The sequence below is a fragment of the Capricornis sumatraensis genome, chromosome 22 (assembly GCF_032405125.1).
Source record: "Capricornis sumatraensis isolate serow.1 chromosome 22, serow.2, whole genome shotgun sequence".
Classification (NCBI taxonomy): Eukaryota; Metazoa; Chordata; class Mammalia; order Artiodactyla; family Bovidae; genus Capricornis; species Capricornis sumatraensis.
This window is the reverse complement of record NC_091090.1, coordinates 22646728-22666688: the sequence shown is the minus strand read 5'-3', so window position 1 is coordinate 22666688 and position 19961 is coordinate 22646728. Positions and strand designations below refer to the sequence as shown.

The 19961-nt window shown below is 40.5% G+C and overlaps 1 protein-coding gene across 1 annotated transcript in view; it reads right to left on the bottom strand.

The window, feature by feature from the left end:
• The window catches only part of CDC5L (cell division cycle 5 like), a 40681-nt gene extending 21150 nt beyond the window's left edge, over positions 1-19531 (bottom strand). Inside the window, exons 1-10 of the mRNA XM_068960456.1 lie at positions 19404-19531; positions 16996-17099; positions 15440-15601; positions 14728-14855; positions 13257-13356; positions 8557-8775; positions 7044-7188; positions 5773-5961; positions 2305-2453; positions 256-418 (exon numbers count right to left, since the gene is read on the bottom strand). Of these exons, the coding sequence (XP_068816557.1) occupies positions 256-418; positions 2305-2453; positions 5773-5961; positions 7044-7188; positions 8557-8775; positions 13257-13356; positions 14728-14855; positions 15440-15601; positions 16996-17099; positions 19404-19448 (1404 nt within the window). The 5' untranslated portion in view covers positions 19449-19531. The remainder of the gene's footprint in view (positions 1-255; positions 419-2304; positions 2454-5772; positions 5962-7043; positions 7189-8556; positions 8776-13256; positions 13357-14727; positions 14856-15439; positions 15602-16995; positions 17100-19403) is intronic.
• Positions 19532-19961: the final 430 nt, after the last annotated feature.

The window sequence follows — 19961 nt, the reverse complement described above, 5'->3', positions numbered from 1 at the left end:
TTAAAAATCACAAAATACACAAGGAGAATTACTATCAGCATAATCAATACTGAAAAATAAATTAAGAATAAGAAAAAGTTAGCCTACCAAAAGGTTTCCCTTCTCAAGTCCTACAAATCATGTTCCTTTTCTAGTGTCTGCAGGTGTACAGAATCTGAAGACATATGAAATATGCACTGACAAGGGGAAAATTTTATTTTGGTACCCTTGAGATTTTAACTTTTTTTAAAAAGTACTAAAAGAATTGACACATACCATCTGCTTCACATAAGAGGGATCACTGTAGTCTGCCATTCCATCCTCAGGATTAATGTTTAACTTGTCTCGAAGAGGAGTTCTACCCGGGGTGGAATTAATAACTGGTTTGGGAGTCGTCCCACTCCGGGGAGTCAGCCCTTCAGATCCATGAGAAGGAGTCCTAGAAAGACAGAAATTCTAGTTAATGAAAGTGCCAACTTTATTTGAATTGTGCTTCCAAATATTTTTCACATAAATTATTTTACAAGAAAAGAAATAAAGATTCCTAAAATTCTGTCTCCCTATCTAGTTTTAAGTTAGACCTCTCGGTTAAAATAAAGGTTCAGCTTAAATACACAGTGTATTTATTTTAATGACTTCAAATAAAGTCATGATAGCTAGTATATTTTTACCTTATTAACTAGGTCCATAAAACATTTTTCAACCTTTTCTTAACACATCAGGGTGGCAAGAACACACAGTAGTCAGGGAGGTTGGCCACCACACTTAAGACCCCAAACGACTCTTATTGAGTTCAGTATCTTCAATTGATCATTTGTTTCCTCCCTGCCTATAGCTGTTGGCCATCACATTCTCATCACATGTATGCATACCTCAAGTTTGTTTGGAAACCAAACACCAGACTTTTAGGATCACATCTAAATATGAATTGTTCTGAGTTAGGTCTAAGAAACTCTCAGAAATAAAAGCCATAAACTTCATACCATACAGTTTAAATGTCCAAAGCTTTGGACTTCTCTGGTATTCCAGTGGTTCAGAATCTGCCTGCCAAAGCAGGGGACACAGGTGCGATTCCTGGTCCATCCTTGGTCCAGGAGAATTCCACATGCCTTGGGGCCACTGAGCCCGTGCACCACAACAAGAGAAGCTACCACAGTGAGAAGCCCGTGCACCACAATTAGAGAGCAGCCCCAATTGCTGCAACTAAAGAAAGCCCTCGTATATCAATGAAGACCCAATGCAGCCAAAAATAAATAATTTTCTTTTTATATGTTCAAAGACTTTTGTTTTTTTGATTACTTCCTGAATCCTGGCTGTGTTCCAGACAGGTGATGCTGCCAGAGAGCTGTTCCCAGAGGTGAGGTGAGGTGCTACCATATAAGACGTGATTCCTGCCCCCAAGGAGCTCACAATCTAGTTAAGAAACAAGACATACACGGGAGAAAGAGGGATTAGGCTCTCTTGCAAGCCTTGCACAAGTGTTATGTCACATAAGGTTTTCGCTGCCAAAGTTCTTGATCCTGCTGTCATGCACAACTCTAACAGTCAGAAATGTTTCACATACTTAACCAGTAAGAGGACAAATTTTAAAATTAATAGTAAACCCCAACTATTTCTAACCTTAAAACCTCAAATTCTATTTTAATACAAGTTGTTTCTATTTGTATCTTAAAAATTCTTTAAAAACAGTAGCTTAAAACAAAAGAAGTTAAAAAAAAGAAGTATAAACAAATACTGAACTCTAGTCAATGATTTATATGACAAAGAAGTGATTAGGGTGAAATGTACTGATACCTTGCGACTTGCTTTGAAATGTATTTAAATATAAGATAGGCTGATGGCTGGATGGATACATGATAAAGCAAACACAATAAAACATAAACCATGGAATCAAGTAGTGAGTATATGGATGTTTGTTTTACCATTCTTTCAACCTCTCTAAATGTGATACATTTATTGTTACTGTTTCATAATAAAATGTTGGGGAACAAGCAACAGTAATGCATGCATAAAAGGGGTTACAATTTTTATAAAAGTCACCAAATCATCATCAATAATGGATAGATCTACTTCTTAAATCAGATTAAAAGTATTCACAAACAAGCTGACAGCACCAGAAACTCTGAAAAAAGAAGGACGGTTCACGTAGTATTTGACAAGTTCCTAAATACTATAATGTTATTTGCTTCTATGAATGAGGGGATCTCTAAAAGCAAGTTAAACACTAATTTCCATTTTCCGTCAACATTTCTAAAGCAAACACATTGTCCAAGTCCTCGGATTCAGGTTTTTCTAAAGCAAAAATCAGTTGTTTATTTACAATACCTGAATGGGGTAGAAAGAACTGTGTTTGGAGTCTGTACAACCTGCCGCTGTGGTGTCACACCTGAGAAGTCGCTCTCATGCAAAGGGGTGTTGAGTCCACCCTTTAATGGGGTGTCCACGTTGGTCAGAGCCATGAGGTTTTGGGCTTCCTGATTAACAAGATAGTAAACAAGCATGTTTTAACAATTCAGACAAGATAGCAAACCCTTCTCTTATAGTCCTACTACACAAAAAGAAGGCAGAATTCTTACATATTTTCTCAATGAAAACCGAGAGAGAAAATGAATATTGAACCATGGAGGAATTCAATGCTTCCATTCTTTCTGACATTAACATGTCAGAAGTTTTGAAATAGTTTTATATGTCAAGAAATGTATATGTGATTGTGGCCTCACATATGAAATTACCATTACCCAAGAACTTTTCCTATTACCCATGCCAAGCCTCTTTACATGAAGAACTAAGAATTCAACTTTTCCAACATGAGCTTGGGCTAAACATTAGAACACCCAGTCTGGCTTTATCATGAATGCTTTATCCAATCTTCATTAGACTCTCTGAGTCTCAGTTTCTTCCATTGTGAGTTTAAAATATTACCAACTGGTCTATCTACTACATTAGAAAACTTAAGAAGACAGATTACTTTCTGAAGTCTTGCTTGACCTCTTCAGGTTGGACTGACATGCTCTCTTTACAGTCCCCCTGCACTCATTACTAACACAGCACCCACAACTCCTAATCCCCAATTCAGGGTCTGTGGCAGGCTACATTCTCCAGAGTCACAACCATAATTCTCATCTCACATGTTCTTCTTACAATCCAACTCTGATACTCCAACCACTGAACTGTACGTTATAAAAGGATCAATTGCATCTTAAAAAAAAAATACACACACACACACACACACACACACACACACACACACACACACACACACACACACACGTGCTTCCTTGGTGCCTCAGACAGTAGAGACACTGCCTGCAATGCAGGAGACATGGGTTCTATCCCTGGGTTGAGAAGATTCCCTGGAGAAGGAAATGGCAACCCACTCCAGTATTCCTGCCTGGTAAATTCCATGGACAGAGGAGCCTGGTGGGCTACAGTCCATGGGGTTGCAAAGAGTCAGACACAACTGAAGAGACTGAGCATGCACACAAGTCTAATTAAAAAAGAGAGAGTTCAGAAATTTAAAATATGACAGTAGAAATTTAAAAACTGTATGAAAGTAAAATTCAGAAAATCTCCTAGCAATGAATCAAAAAAGTCAATTAAGACAGAAAATCAGAGGGGAATAGCGAAATAAAGCAATAAAGGGGAGGAAATTTTTCTAATTTTCAGAATAACTTCCCAGAGTTGAAGGTCATGAGTCTACAGAATGAAAAGACTCATCAAGTACCTAGTACAGTGATTAAAAATAAACCCACATCAAGAAATATGCATGTGAAAAAGAGGTCATATAAGCTTCCAAAGGAAGGAAAAAACCAGGTTTCCTATTAACCTTAACAGCACAAGTCAGAAGACCCTGGAACACTGCCTTCAAAGCTATGAACAAAAACCCTTTCAATCTGGAATTCTATACCCAGTTGTACGATCAATCAAATTAAGAGAGTAAAACAGTAATTTACAGATATTCAAGACTTAAAAATTGTATCTCCCACGAAACCTTCCTCAGAAAGCTACCGACAGATATGCCTCACTAAAAGGGAGCCAACCAAGAAAGCGAGAGACATGGGAGCCGGGAAAGAGGAAACCCAAGGGAAAACTTTCCAGGGTGACAGTGAAGGGGGAGCAAGAGAATGAGCCATAAACAAGATCTAAGGAGCAGTCAGTCCAGACTAGAACATTCAGAAATTCTGGGAAAGACTTCAAGCGCTGAAAAAGATAAGAATACCTAAAATTTTACCAGATTACAGGAGCCTGACAGTTAATAAAGTCCAGATCAAGAAATGAATTTGTGCCAAGTCATCAAAAATGTTAGCAACTAAGTAAAATAAGTATTAATGCAAAGAAAAACAAAATACTATGCAGTAGAATAATTATAAGGTACTTTCCAGGTCAGCAGTGAACGCAGTTTACACAGTCACAAGTGAGTGTCAAAGTTGCTCAGTCATATCTGACTCTGCAACCCCATGGACTGTAGCCTGCCAGACTCCTCTGTCCATGGGATTCTCCAGGCAAGAATCCTGGAGTGGGTTGCTATGCCCTCCTTCAGGGGATCTTCCTGGCCCAGGGACGGAATCTGAGTCTCCTGCATTGCAGGAAGAGTCTTTACCATATGAGCCACCAGGGAAGCCCCACATAGGCATAAGGTAAACCATAAATATAGAGCTAACCAAAATTATGATTAACTACAATGGAAGATGGGAAAATGGAAAGAGTGGATGCACAGTAGAGGCAGAGGGCATGAGAGAGCCAAATGCTCAAATTCTACGTGGAAAAAAATGCTTTAAACTGAAAATAAAACCAACATGAAACAAGTGTCTTAGCATTACAGTGGTGAAAACAAAGAGCTGTCATTGATAACTCTAGAAAGCAGACAATGAGGGGCACTGTTTTTTTTACATAGTCTTATATAGGACTGTTTGACTCCTAAATCAAGACCTTAAGATTATATTTGACTCTTAGAAAACTGAGATGTAAGGAGTGCTGAAAGATTCAATAGTATTCTGTTGCTGCTGCTGCTGCTAAGTCACTTCAGTCGTGTTCAACTCTGTGCAACACCAGAGACGGCAGCCCACCAGGCTCCCCCATCCCCAGGATTCTCCAAGCAAGAACACCGGAGCGGGTTGCCATTTCCTTCTCCAATGCATGAAAGTGAAAAGTGAAAGTTAGGTCTGTCTATCACCTAGCATGGTAACACCCTAGGAACACACAGAGCTGTACACCCTATATGTTAAGGAGCGAGAGGGAAATAGTACTGAAGGCTGTCTATGCCATGCTAAGTACAGAATCACAAGGAAGTTTTGAAAATCACTGTAAAAAAAAAATTACTGAATACAGGGAACTCCCCTGGCGGCACAGTGGGTAAGAATCCACCTTGCAATGCAGAGTACACAGGTTTAATCCCTGGTTGGGGGAACTAGGATCCCATGTGCCAGAGAGCAAGCAAGCCCGCTCACCCCAACTGCAGAACCCATGAGACACAACTAGAGAATCGGTGTGCTGCAATGAAAGATCCTGTGGGCTGCAACTAGGACCCAAGTACAGCCAAATAAATAAAACCACTAACTACACACGTATTTTTTTTTCCAGGACTGCTAGGCAATGTGTAATTTTTAAATGCTGTGCTTTACTGACAAGATTTAGCTTCCCTACCATGGAAATCTCTAGCAGCTATGCATTCAGGACTGTTTCAAACTGCTTATGCTAAGAGACACAAAACCAAACCATTTAGTCTTCTCCTTTATACTACTTGTAAGGACAGGAAGCAAAGTGAAAGGCTCATTCTACCATATGGCAGCCTACCTGCAGAATTCTGTCCTGGGAAGCTGGCGTTCGTGGTGTTCTCAGAGCAATGCTGTTGTTGGTGACATTGTACTCAGACAAGAGAGTACTGGAAGCAGAGTTTGTTATGCCAGATTCCTCAGCAGTCTGACGTGCAATTTCACTTGCTTGGCCTACTTTTACAACTTCTTGGAGTTCTGCGTCTGAAATCTGAAGATAACAGTTATCATAGTAGCAATATTTAACCAGAGAATAACACAGCTTAAAACGTCCATATTCTAGAAAGATGAACTGCTGAGTACACAGAGGTTCACTGTATACTCTTTACTTTGTGGGTTTGAAAATTTCCATAATATTACTAGTTTTTTAAAGTGTTGCTGTATAAAGTAGGGGGGAAATTCCATACATGATACAATATCAAACTGTATTCTTCTATTTCCATACTGAAATTTTCTCAAAACAATATATTAATAAATCAAGATTATAAATTAATAGTGTTTGTACAAAACCATTTATCAATTGGGGGGGCGCATACTAAAAATGAATTAAATTATCACAGAGTCCACTGAGCCACAAAAATCCCTAAGAAAATCAAAAGGTGTTATTTTTGTAATTTTACCAAAACAAATATCCTAAGAACTGAAAAAAAAGAAAAGGTTACAGGCAAAATTCCAATTTAAGAAATATCACCACTACAAATGATAGCATCTGACAAAACTATTTTATGTTTATACCCAAGAATTTTATATTAATGCAGCCAGGGCATTCATTTGGCTAAAGAAGCTGTTCAAACCTCCTAAATCCATCCCTCTGCTCCATTAAACTGTCCAATTCTACAGAGCTGTACTCATCAAAATGCAAGAGAAGCTTATTCAAAATCCCCATGTTTCTAACCAACCACAATTCAGCCATAGGAAGAGAGCCTACAATGAGCTGAATGAATTGTTTCTTCTCCACAACTCCCACATTGATTCTCACAGTTACTGTCTCAAAAACAGAAGAATGACACAACCAAACATTCCCTAAAAGGCAGTCACCTAAAGTCCACAAGGCCAAATACCACCATTACCAGCTACAAAAAAATGAGGCCTGCAGCCCCAGTCTACTGACAAATTGCTAAGAGCTGACAATTAATTACTAAACCATCATATGAGAAGTTCAAGGGCTAATATTTCTTAGGAGTACCAAGCACCTAAAAGAAAACCTGGCACACAGACCCGCAAACATTTGCTGAAAAAAGGTATAAATGCATGTGAGTTCACACAGTGAAAAAACTACTTTCATCAGATTACCTGAGGGGCAGGAAGTACTAGCTTGCTCCTCTTTTTAGTAAATTCAGAAACACCACTAGTTTGAAGAATAGCTGATGGTAAATCAGATTCTTTTTTCCTTTTCAAATGCTGTTTGTCTTTTTTTCTATCTCGTCCTTCTTTCTCACTGTCATGGATCAAGGTGGAGAACAAATTTTTCAAAGTTACTCATAGGCAATAATGTTAAAAGCCATACAAATAGTCATACACTCTGAACAAAATAATCTGTTCTTAAGAAAAGTACTAATAAAAAGACAAAACTATATACATTAAGCTGTTTCCTTTTCCTATACATCACTTACTACTATGTTCAATAGGAATATAGAATAGCAATAGAATTATTAAGAAAATAAGATACACTAAGTAATTTAAGTACTAAATAGTAAAACGATGTAACTATAAAGACTACGATGATAAGCAAAATGTTACATATAACATGAAAAGAAAACCATAAAACTACTCCTATATCATGACTACCTTCATACAAAAATATGTGTTTGTACTAGGAAAATGATAAAGTATACAAAAAGGGAAACAAACGAAGGGAACAGAATTAAAACATCGGTTTTAAATTTTCCTTTAAAACTAATCTTCAATTGTTTGACATCATTTTTTTTTTAAAGGATAGTTAAGTTCTCACAAATGACATCAGAGAGGTGTTAGGGTCTAGTGCCAGGCTCAAGGTCATTTTCTAAAGGACCAGGAATGCTTCCTTCCCCTCTGCATGTCACCCTTCTCCTCTATCTAGTCTACTCCACCCAAATGACTTTTTTTTCTTCAATCTTTTTATCTGTAGAGGCTACCTAAAACAAGGGTCTAATCTGAAAAACAAATGCAACGGAGTACATTCAAGAAAATGCTGATCCACACTGGCTGACATCTGTTGTTTACTAACAATTCATGTCAACAGAAATATAGAAGGCCACTGGGGGAGTGGAAAACTAAAAATCTTTGATAAGCATAAAAGGTTTTTTCCACAACATTCAGATATAAGATTTAAAGAAACTCTAAAAATCCCTATAAATAAGCAAAATCCTTTGCATCCTAAGACATCTGATAAAAATACACACTGATCCTCATTAGATGAAAAGATTTAAGAATGAACTGGTAATGGTCAGTTCTTCCTTTTAATCTCATTTTAAGAAAAACAAGATAAAATTTTCACTAAGGGGAAAAAAAAGCAGACCAGATTTCTGACATATTCCTTCAGGCCATTAGTGAAATAACTAACCTGTTTCCAAATTCACTAACAGCCAAATGCTGACATTTCAAGAAATGCAAACAGTATTCTGTGCTAAAAACATTACAGCCAGGGTCACTGGTTTTCTCAGAAAGGTGAATCCATTAAATAAGTAAAAGCATTATAAGCCACATTGTGCTGACTAAGAAAAATCTGGCTCTGACAAGGGTAATATCTGGCCCTCCATAAAATTCCTACTATACTTTTCCATTTATAAAACCAGAAAGGAAAAAAAAATCCAGAAAGGCAACTTACGATCTCAGCTCCCCATCAAGATCCTGCTGTCTTAACTTCCTGAAATCAGCATCAAGAGTCTGGTAGTTTTCCTCAGAAGTATCATAGAAACCAAGAGCAGGCTTTTTTTCAAATGGAATTTCAGCATTATAATCAACTCCTCTTTTCTTTTTTCTTTTCTTCTGAATTTCTATGCCGGCTGCTCGAAGTTCTCTTCTCTTTTGGAGGGCAGCAAGACGCCTGAAGCAAAAGAACAAAAGATCACCTTGAAAATCATAGACCATAGGGAAGGGATGTCTCATCCAACAGAGCTAAGAAAGCTGTCCGGTCATTTGGAAAAGAAATATTTACTTAAATCCTCACCTCACACCATGCACCAAAATCAACTCCAGTTCTGATTTAAAGGTACACATATATACTAGAGCAAAGAGAAAAACCAGAAGGAACTACAAATAAATATGTATCTAATCTCTGGATGGGAATATACTCACTTAATATCAATGAAATGGGCAAAAAAAAAAAAATCAACAGCTTTTAATTTTAAATTTTATATCTGTAGCACCATTTTTAAAATCATAAAACAGTATCAAAAAGTAAAGAGTATGAAAACAATTTGCAATTAGTATTAGGAATGGTTAGATATAAAGAATCCAGGCAAGTTTCTTTTAAATGCATCTCAAGGGAAAAAAGCAGAAGGAAAGACAGTTCACTAAGGAAAAAATGCAAACAGCTAAAATAACAAATGCTCAAACTACTGCACAACTGCACTCATCTCACACACTAGTAAAGTAATGCTCAAAATTCTCCAAGCCAGGCTTCAGCAATACGTGAACCGTGAACTTCCAGATGCTCAAGCTGGTTTTAGAAAAGGCAGAGGAACCAGAGATCAAATTGCCAACATCCGCTGGATCATCAAAATAGCAAGAGTTCCAGAAGAACATCTATTTCTGCTTTATTGACTATGCCAAAGTCTCTGACTGTGTGGATCACAATAAACTGTGGAAAATCCTAAAAGAGATGGGAATACCAGACCACCTGACCTGCCCCTTGAGAAACCTATATGCAGGTCAGGAAGCAACAGTTAGAACTGGACATGGAACAACAGACTGGTTCCAAACAGGAAAAGGAGTACGTCAAAGCTGTATATTGTCACCCTGCTTATTTAACTTCTATGCAGAGTACATCATGAGAAACGCTGGGCTGGAGGAAGCACAAGCTGGAATCAAGATTGCCAGGAGAAATATCAATAACATCAGATATGCAGATGACACCACCCTTATGGCAGAAAGTGAAGAAGAACTAAAGAGCCTCTTGATGAAAGTGAAAGAGGAGAGTGAAAAAGTTGGCTTAAAGCTCAACATTCAGAAAATGAAGATCATGGCATCCGGTCCCACCACTTCATGGCAAATAGATGGGGAAACAGTGGCTGACTTTATTTTTTTGGCCTCCAAAATCACTGCAGATGATGATTGCAGCCATGAAATTAAAAGATGCTTACTCCTTGGAAGGAAAGTTATGACCAACCTAGACAGCATATTAAAAAGCAGAGACATGACTTTGTCCACAAAGGTCCATCTAGTCAAGGCTATGGTTTTTCCAGTGGTCATGTATGGATGTGAGAGTTGGACTGGGAAGAAAGCTGAGCACCAAGGAATTGATGCTTTTGAACTGTGGTGTTGGAGAAGACTCTTGAGAGTCCCTTGGACTGCAAGGAGATCCAACCAGTCCATCCTAAAGGAGATCAGTCCTGGGTGTTCATTAGAAGGACTGATGTTGAAGCTGAAACTCCAATACTTTGGCCACCTGAGGCAAAGAGCTGACTCATTTTAAAAGACTCTGATGCTGGGAAAGGTTGGGGGCAGGAGGAGAAGGGAACAACAGAGGATGAGATGGCTGGATGGCATCACCGACTCAATGGACATGGGTTTCGGTGGACTCTCGGAGTTTGTGATAGACAGGGAGGCCTGCCGTGCTGTGGCTCATGGGATCGCAAAGAGTCAGACACGACTGAGTGACTAAACTGAACTGAAAATGACAAAGTGTACTTTAAAAATTAAAGAATCATAAATTAAATCAAGTACCATTTCTGCATACCTAATAAATTGTTGTTGTTCAGTCACTAAGTGTTCCCTGCCTCCAGGGAACCACTGCAGAGGCTAAGTCCAGACACAGTCATTGAGAAGGAAAGGCTTCCTTCTGCCCAGCGGCTCTACCTTGGGCACAGCGCTGCTGAGAATACTGTAGCCCCAAGAGTCCTTGCCTGGGCCTGTGGCATGAGGGTTCCAAGACAAGGGAGGCAAGCCAAGGAGATCTGGGGTGGCTACCCACCCCACCCCTGACACTGAGCACTCAGCTTCTAAAGTGGGGTGTCATGCAGCAACAAGTACATCAGAGCCTATGGGACAGAATAGAGAATTCCAAGCTCTCCCCAAAGAAACTGACTTTCACTTGCAACAGGAAATGCAGAGGCTCAGGCCTCAGGGCACTCTCAAAAACAGTAGAAGTTGTGATGAAAAGGCAACTGATATCTGATAGATTCTTTGGAGATACAGCTAAACTGCAGGCCTACTACAGTCTTCCAGAATCAATCCCTTTCGAAAAGTGGGAGAAGCCTTCCTGGGATGAGAACAAATATCAAACACTGACCTCAGAAACCATCCCTTCAAAGGAGCCAAAGTTTACTTGGACCAGTCTGTGGAGCAACTTATGCCTCAAGACATTGCTGGAAACACTACAGCAATAAGCTGGCAGTCAATAGAGTCTAACAGCTGGGTGCACCCAGGGAAAACTATGTCAAAGCAGGTCTGGTCAAAATCGCCTCATCCCCAGGCAACTACGGCCACACCCAAGACTGCCCCCACAAAGAACACTATCAAAGACTTCACATTTCTTGGGGAGGAAAGGGGAGAACAGACTTCCCTACAATAACCCTGTCTGCTAGTCACTAACCGGAGAAGGCAATGGCACCCCACTCCAGTACTCTTGCCTGGAAAATCCCATGGACGGAGGAGCCTGATAGGCTGTGGTCCATGGAGTCGCTAAGAGTCGGAACACGACTGAGTGACTTCATTTTCTTTTTTCACTTTCATGCACTGAAGAAGGCAATGGCAACCCACTCCAGAGCTCTTGCCTGGAGAATCCCAGGGACAGCAGAGCCTGGTGGGCTGCCGTCTATGGGTTCACACAGAGCTGGACACGACTGAAGCGACTTAGCAGCAGCAGCAGCTAGTCACTAACAAGTAAACAAGCAGTCACGAGGGTGGATGGGGGTGGGGGGCGCCTTTTGCTGGTTGTCCAGTGGACAATTCACAAGGTGATCCAACTCATATGGTGGTCAAACTCACAAGGTTAAAAGGCTCAAAAAACTTAGTTCCCAAACCACCATGAACAAAAACGGAAAATCAATTTTTTGTAACCTTACTCACATTACTCAACCCTAAATGTAAGCAAAATAGAAAGGTGACTGAGATGGGCAGAAAACTTAGCACCTCCTCTTAGTTTCTGTTTACTGTCCCAGGCCAATCATCCTCCCATCACAAATAACTACTCTGGGCTAGTGCTTGGTCAGCTATGCCAAAAAGCATCCTCTGGGCAGGAAAGAATCCTTCATCCCAGGACCTGATACTTCACTGTCATTGCTGAGGAAACCATCAGTAGAATGCTAGTCATCAGGTCAGGAAATACTTCCCAGCTTAAGGACCAAAACGGCAGTTATGGAGGCTGGGGAGATTACTTCAATGCCTGAATTCCAAAATTTAATAAGCTTTCTTAAAGTTCAGGTATTTCCCTTTACCCACATTATCTTGGCTTCTAGGCCATTAGGAATGAAGTCAATAATGGATCTAACCAAAAAGAAGAGGAAAGTGGAGAAAACCTTGAGCAGAGGGCAGTATTTAATTTCACTCATTTTTTAAATAAAAATTTCTGACAGCCTAAAACGTGGTTCAAGGCTCATTTACTCCTTCCATGTTCAGACAGGCTTCCCACTTCCCAACACTAATCAATGAGAGTTAACTAATGGCAGTCATGCCAAAGTCACAGAGCCCAGTGTGACCTCCCGCCATCTGACACCAAGATGGCTACAACAAATGAAGCTCTCCTATACTAACAGAATACAGCACAGCAAGACTTACATGTATGTCTATACCTCGGCATTACTTCTGCCACGTCTTACAAAATTTTTTTCAAACATGTATTTTGGGGCTTCCCTGGCGGCTCAGTAGTAAAGAACTTGCCTGCCAATGCAGGAGACACAGGTATGATCCCTGGTCCGGCAGGACCACACATGCCATGGAGCAACAAAGCCCAGGCGCCACAAGCACTGAGCCTGTGCTCTAGAGCCTGGGAGCACAGCTACCGAAGCCCGCAGGCCCTGGAGCCTGTGCTCCCAACAAGAGAAGCCACTGCAGTGAAAAGCCTGTGCGCTGCAGCTGGAGTGGTCCCCGCTCACCACTAGAGAAAAGCCCTCGCAGCAACGAAGGCCCGAGCAGTCAAAATTTAAAATGACTGATTTTTTTTAAGTGTATTTTTTCTATAACTACTCTGAAACGGTTAGAAATATATATAGAAGACTCTTCCAAAGTAATAAGGAAGTTAAGCACTATTACCAAAACTGGAATGAGACAACTCCAATTGTCATTCACCAAACAGGGTTGATGAAGTCTTACTGGACCTAAGGATGCACAGACTAACTGGTCAACTATGTATGGAAACAACCATACCTTGCTTCTTCCAGCTGTTTCTCTCTTGCTTTCCTCTTGGCTTTCTTTCCCTGAGTATTAGCCAGGCGGGCTCTAGCTTCAGAAAGCATCTCCAATTCATCTGCAAAAATTAAGAGAAAATTAACTTCTTCTCCAACAGAAGCAAGGTAAGAGATGTAGCCTAGTGCTTAGATGAGAAAACCCATCAATATAATCACTAAATGGTGCAGCATAAAGGAAACAGCTTGGGTTTTGAAGTCAGAGGTATCTAAGTTAAAAATCATGCCCATGACTCACTGGTTATGTGACTCTGAGATAACAACATCTCACCATTTACAAAATGGGAATAACAATTCCTACTTCTCAGAGATGTTGAGAAGAACTAACCAAAATGAATAGGTAAAGCATCCAGCAAATATTCATTGAACAATGGCTATAATTATCATGTCCTTTATTATCATCAACTATCTGGCACAGCACAAATTGTGAAATATTATAAAAGCTGTAATTTAATTTTAAGGGGACTGATAATCTTCATTATCATTTTTTCCTTGATTTTTCTCCCTCAGAACTATTTCTCTTCTCCAGTACATTTTCCATAGTTCTCCAGAGTAGAATAGAGTTCATTACTGATACCTTGGAGCAATTCCCATACAAAGGTGTCCAATGAAATCACAAGGGAACTTTAAAAAAAAAGAAAATCTCAGATTCCAGGATTACCCTACCCTCCATTCCCCTTCCCCAGTTTACTGAGTCAGAGCTCCTGGGGAGGCCCTGGTACCTGAATTTTTTAATGTTCACCATCTGACAGTGATGCAGCCAGCCCAGCCCCAGTCTGCCTCTGGGAACCACCACCTTCAAGTTTTTAAACTAAAAACTCGACAAATATTCACTGAATGCTCACAACAACCCTGGGAAGTAAGACAGACACTATTACTCTACATCTGACAGGAAACAGAACCAAAGTTCAGAGAGATTATTTGACTCACCCAAAGTCAAAGAGCTTAATACTTGGCAGATATGGCACTAAGCTAAAGTCTAGTTCCTCTGATTCCTGATTCAATGTCTCAAAAAGGCATCATCATGGTACTACAGTGCTGCCTTTTCACAAAACTCAAACTACTTGTCCGAAGTCAAAGAAGTAGCTAATAGGAGCACTGGATCCCCAAATCCAGACTTCTCATCCCTCAGAAGAGGAATGACAACAAAGTCCTAAAGAGCTTACCTCTAGCCACCAGGAAATGTCCAGGAATACCACACTGCTTAACTAAGTGAACTGAAACATTAAAAGATAAAGGGACAGCATCCAAAAAGAGCAATTACCCTACAACAGAAGGGTGGACGCATTTGGAAGGAGACTGAGAGTAACAACTGCAGACAGAACCTCAGTTCTAAAAAGTCGGAGAAGTTTGGAAAAGAACTCAAAGGTAAAAGAAAGCCTGAGGAGTCTATAGTTACCAAAGAAATAAATTCCTCACAAAAGTACACTTGCCCTCATCCATGTCAATCGGGTCAGGCCGTGCTGGCTTTGTTTCTGGGTTTGGATCTATTTCTCCAGGCTTAAGCTTTCGTGGATCATCTGTTGTTTCCTCTTCATTGTCTCTCTGGGCAGCTTTATCCCTAGAAATGAATCCAGAGTAATTATAATCACACCACCACACCATTCAGTCTTAGAAATACCAGATTCCCTAGTACTAGCACTCTTTCTTGAAACCCAATGGATGGGCATAACAAAATAAAGCATTTCTTACTATTGCTTCACCTAAAAGAGATGGTTTTAAATTTATAGTTTCAGTGGTTCCATTCATCATGAACTAGCTGTTTCAAAGATGCTTCCTAAATCACAAATGCAGCAGAGCTACACAGAAAAGCTTTTAGTGGAACAACTAACGTGTTCCAATTGTTCACTCTCAGCAGTGTAACTATGGGTGATTTTTATTTGCTTTTTTATTTTTTTCCCCTATTTTCTATGAACATGTATGATTTGTGTAATATGTTTAAATTATTCTTTTAAAAAGTATATAACTGGAGACATAATCTTGATCAACCACATGAGATCTGGAATATACTATCCAATAGCTTTAGCTCCTCTGGCTTTATTCAGATCTTCAACTAATGTTTAAAGATAGAAAATGCTAAAGTTTATTCAGCCTCATTCAAAAGATATACACACATTTCAGTACCATTTTTGGAGGTTCACTTACAGAAGAAATTCATAGTGTTCCAAACACTGGGCAGCTGTTCTGCCAATGATTGGAGCGATGGTCCTCCACTGAGTTGGCATCAACTTGGCCAAGTGCAAGAGTTTTTCCTCTTCTTCTCTGGACCATTCTGTTTTCTTAATGCTTGGATCCAGCCACTCATACCTATTTAAAAGACATCATCTCATACCTTAATCAGTCATCCAGCATGAATATTTACATTTTAGACATACTAACTTCTAGCATTCGAAAAATGCAAGCTAACTCTCATCCGTCAATCACAAAAACTATTCTTTTTACAACAGAATATCCCCTATTTGGTTAAACTTATTCCATTCCAAATACCCTATTTCACTAAATTCTACTATATTAACTATTAATTCTATTAATTAACTATGCAAGGTTAGTAATGCTTGAAAAAGGTAACCTGACTGAAACATGACAATATGCCTTCCTTCTCAACTATCAACTGCTGTCATTCACCTTATACTTTATTAGAGGTATTGAAATTATTTGCAAATAAGATAAAACTATCTCATATTTTCATAGTGCTTCCAGTTTTTATAGTACTTTCTCACATTTTGATTTTCTCACAACACCTTCGCTTATTTCTGAAGCATTTGACTATACACTTTTCAACACTGTATGTTTTTGTATGGTGAGTTTAAGTAAAACCGCTATTGTCATAGCTGTCTTTCCTAATGCCCCACCTGACCCAACTTTTCCATCTAGTCTACTTAGCTGGAGAAGCCTACAAACAATATATAAGCCTTACCAAACATGGGGGTAGGAGCTTAGCTTCACTTAAGAGAAGCAGAAATCAGAACCACTTACACAGGCTGAGGACCATCTTCCTCATTGTGGGCCAATCTCTACGTTCTGATCCTTTCCCCTACGCAGGTGCCCAGGAAATTAGGTCACCTTATACAATCCAAAATATGATCCTAGTACCACATGGGTCAGTGCTAGGGCCAGATCACTCATGCCAAAAACACATGTAAAGAACTTAATGTGTCCACTGCCCTTTAACCACAGATGAAATGTTGGGGTATATTATATTCTGGGAAACCAAATATGTAATGTTTCAACCATTAATGAGGAAACTCAACTACTGAAAGCTAGCCTAGAAAAATAACCAACATGTCTTGTTTATTTCTTTGGGAAAGTAAGTTCTAAGACAATAAACTTACAAACTTTTGGAATACAATCCTTTTATAAGCTGGGGTCCATCTGTACCCAAAATTAGTTTTATTTCATGCTTCACAAAGCATTCTCAAACAACATTAACTAATTTGAGCCTCACATCTCCATGAGTTAGGGTAAAGAGTCATACCACTGGAAGACAACAATGGCAGGAGAGAGGGGACAGAAAATGGCTTGCCTAAGACCACGCAGGAAGCAAAAGACAGCTAATTCTTACACTGAAATTCCCAACTCCCACTCCCTACTTTCTGTTACATCACAGTGCCTGCTTTTCTTTGGTAAGGTTCAAAGAAATGACATTCTCCTCATCATAATGAAGGTCATTTTGTGTTTTCCACTCATTAGCTGATACATACCATCTGGCTTTGCACTGCTTTGCTGACTTTCTATGCAGCAGTGAGGCAATCCTAGACCACTGGTTTTTCCCATATTTCATCACCGCTGCTTTCAGAATTTCATCCTAAATTTTTTCAAAGGAAAAACAATGTATTCATTCACAAAACTCCAAGTGAGAAAAGACAAGATTTAAATTAACTCTAACTGGGTTGTACTAGGGAGAAAGAGATATAAACATGCACATATATCCTAAATTTAAAACAAAAGTATAAAACTTCATTACAGTAATAAAAATTTTTAAAAAACAGCAACCCAGAATCAACAAAATGAAAGAAATTAAGAACTCCCTTAGAAGGATATCCTACCCTCCCTTACACACAACCCCTCCCCTAATCCCGTCCAAAAATTGGGAGTGGGTACAGCCCAATGTGAGAAACCCTACTTGACAGAGATTTTAAAAAGAATTCTCCAATGTGTGGTTGTTAGTCTCTTAAAAAGATTATGGCTCATTGATTTACTGATTCACAAAAAATACTGCCCAAACACCAGCCTGTATCAGGTCTTGTATATCAATACTTGAGAAAACAAGATAAAACAGGACACATCCAGCCCTCAAAAAGTCAAGATTCAAGTGAATCCAATTTCCAATTGAGGCTTCCCAGTTTATGAACAGCATTTTCTCTCCAGTCCCACAGCCCCCACTCTGACCTAAGAATCCATATCTCAGGTCTAACCTAAGAATTAAGTACGTCTCCCCTAAGTCACCAATCAACTCTGTCTCTAATTTCCCCCCAGTCTCTAGATACTATTTCACCAGGGCACCCATTCCAATAAGGAATTCACCAATCCCAAGGGAGCCTGTCAGGCTAAACCAAAGACACCAGGGATATCAGAGCCATAGATGAATGCACTCAGGGCATTTTACTTTTAGGCTTTTTTCCCCACAATGAACTTGAGCTATATGCCTCATATGTTAGCCACTCTTCGCCACTGCACACCCCTAACATCTGAGACTCAAGGACTGCAGGGCTTTGGCCACAGCATCAGAATCCTGCTGTTACTTGATTTGGTACATCTGTCTCTCCCTCAGAAGTCATCTCTTCTCCAACTGAAACAGCCTCTGTGTAAGCTGAGAGGCAAGGTTCTCACTGACTTAATTTGTAACTTTGTTGCAGGACTGCTATACTTAATCACATCTTCAACTAAGTATATACTACAGTTATCCACCCTACTAGATCCATTCAGCAAAACTTCCCAAGCAAACTTTGTTTGGCACTGTCCGGAGTTCTAAAGATAGCAAGATCTGATCCTGCCCACTTGCAGTGCTGTCTACTGGGGAAAAGAAACAGCAGCTAGTACTTTCTGAAAGATTACTATGTGCCAGACTCTGTTCTAAATATTCCAAATGTAGTGACTCATTTAATTCCGAGAGATAAGTATATTATTATCATCCCCATTAGAAACCTGAGTCTCTGAGAGGTTAATAATCCCAGTATCACACAGGATGTGATGCTTGCAAAAAAAAAAGCAAACCATAACAAATGGATGAAAGAGGTGTCCAGGGACCACTGCAGGTGCAACTACTTTTTACCGGATGACCAGGCAAATTGGTCTTCTGAACCAATTTCAGAAGAGTTTCTGAACTGTTTTTGAAGGAAGGTCAGAAAGATGCCAAGCAGTAGGAGGATATTTCAAGAAGGTGCAAGATGTAAAAAGACAGAGTGTTCTGGGGAAACTGACAAGTTCAGGGCACTATAAACAGAAACTGCACTAAAACCTTGTTTCTATTTTACTCTTCTACTGTTCTTTGGTTCACCAATGGCACGATCCACTACATTTCTGGAAGCAAAGAGACTATGGTAGGCCTATCTGGCTTCTATCCAAGATGAAGCGGAAGAGACAGGCCTTGGGTGACGGGAGGGCGGACAAGTTACCCCGTAGTAACATGACCGCGGGGACGCGGACACAACCGGGTACTTAAGACCTGGCACTCAAACTGCTTCCCCTCAGCAAGGAACTCAAGGAAAGAACAAAGTTGTGGCCACAGCACCTCTTCATTTTTGAACAGCAGAGAGTCGCGGAGCCTGGGATGAGGAACGGTGGGGTGCGGGGGGCGGGGCTTAGAAGACCGACTATCGCAATTGTCCTGTGTCCCCCTCCTACTGTGAGTTCCACCACGGCGGAGGACGCGTCAGCTCAACAAATGTTCACTGAGGGCCTAATAAGTGCCCAGCAGGTAATCAAGCGGTTAAATCACGGTCCCCGTCCTTGAGATGCTCAGATAACTGAGGTCCAGGCACAGGGTAAAGGCCCCGCACCACCCCCCACGCAGACCCCGAAGGCATCCTCTCCGCCTCCCGGACCTCTGCGCGCGTGCGCACCCGCAGCCGGAGGGGCGGAGGGCAGACGGCGGGAAAGGGGGACTTACCTCGGTATTCCTCCACACGCCCCCCTTAATCATAATTCGAGGCATCTTGGCGGCGGGGTGTCTCGGCAAGCGGCCGAGCGGAGCTTCCGAGAAGTAGTAACGGCGCAGCGGCCACGGGACCCAAAGCCGCCACTTCCTCCAAGCGCGACCGTCTGCTTTGAAGAGCTCTGCGCAAGCGCGGGGGCAGGGTGGGGAAAGAGCAGGAGTAGCAAGTCTCGCGATAACTGGAGTGACTCGAAGGAAATAAGTGCCTCGATGGTAAAACTCTACTCTAGGGAGACTGACAGAAAATCATCAAACCACTCTAGCCAAGGTACTCGAAGCCGCGCGCATGCCCAAAATAGGTTGGAAGAAACCGCGGCTTTCGCGAGATGTCGGCGGAGGCTCTTGGCTGGGAATGTAGTCCTGGGATTGGTCGTGACGTCACGTTGTGGCAAAGAATAGGAACGTCACTCCTGTAGGGTTTAAGCTCGGCTGGTCTAAAAATAGCGTTGATAATTTATTAACTTAGCGCTTTATTAAGCATTTAACGAACAGGAATTTATTCAAAAAATATTC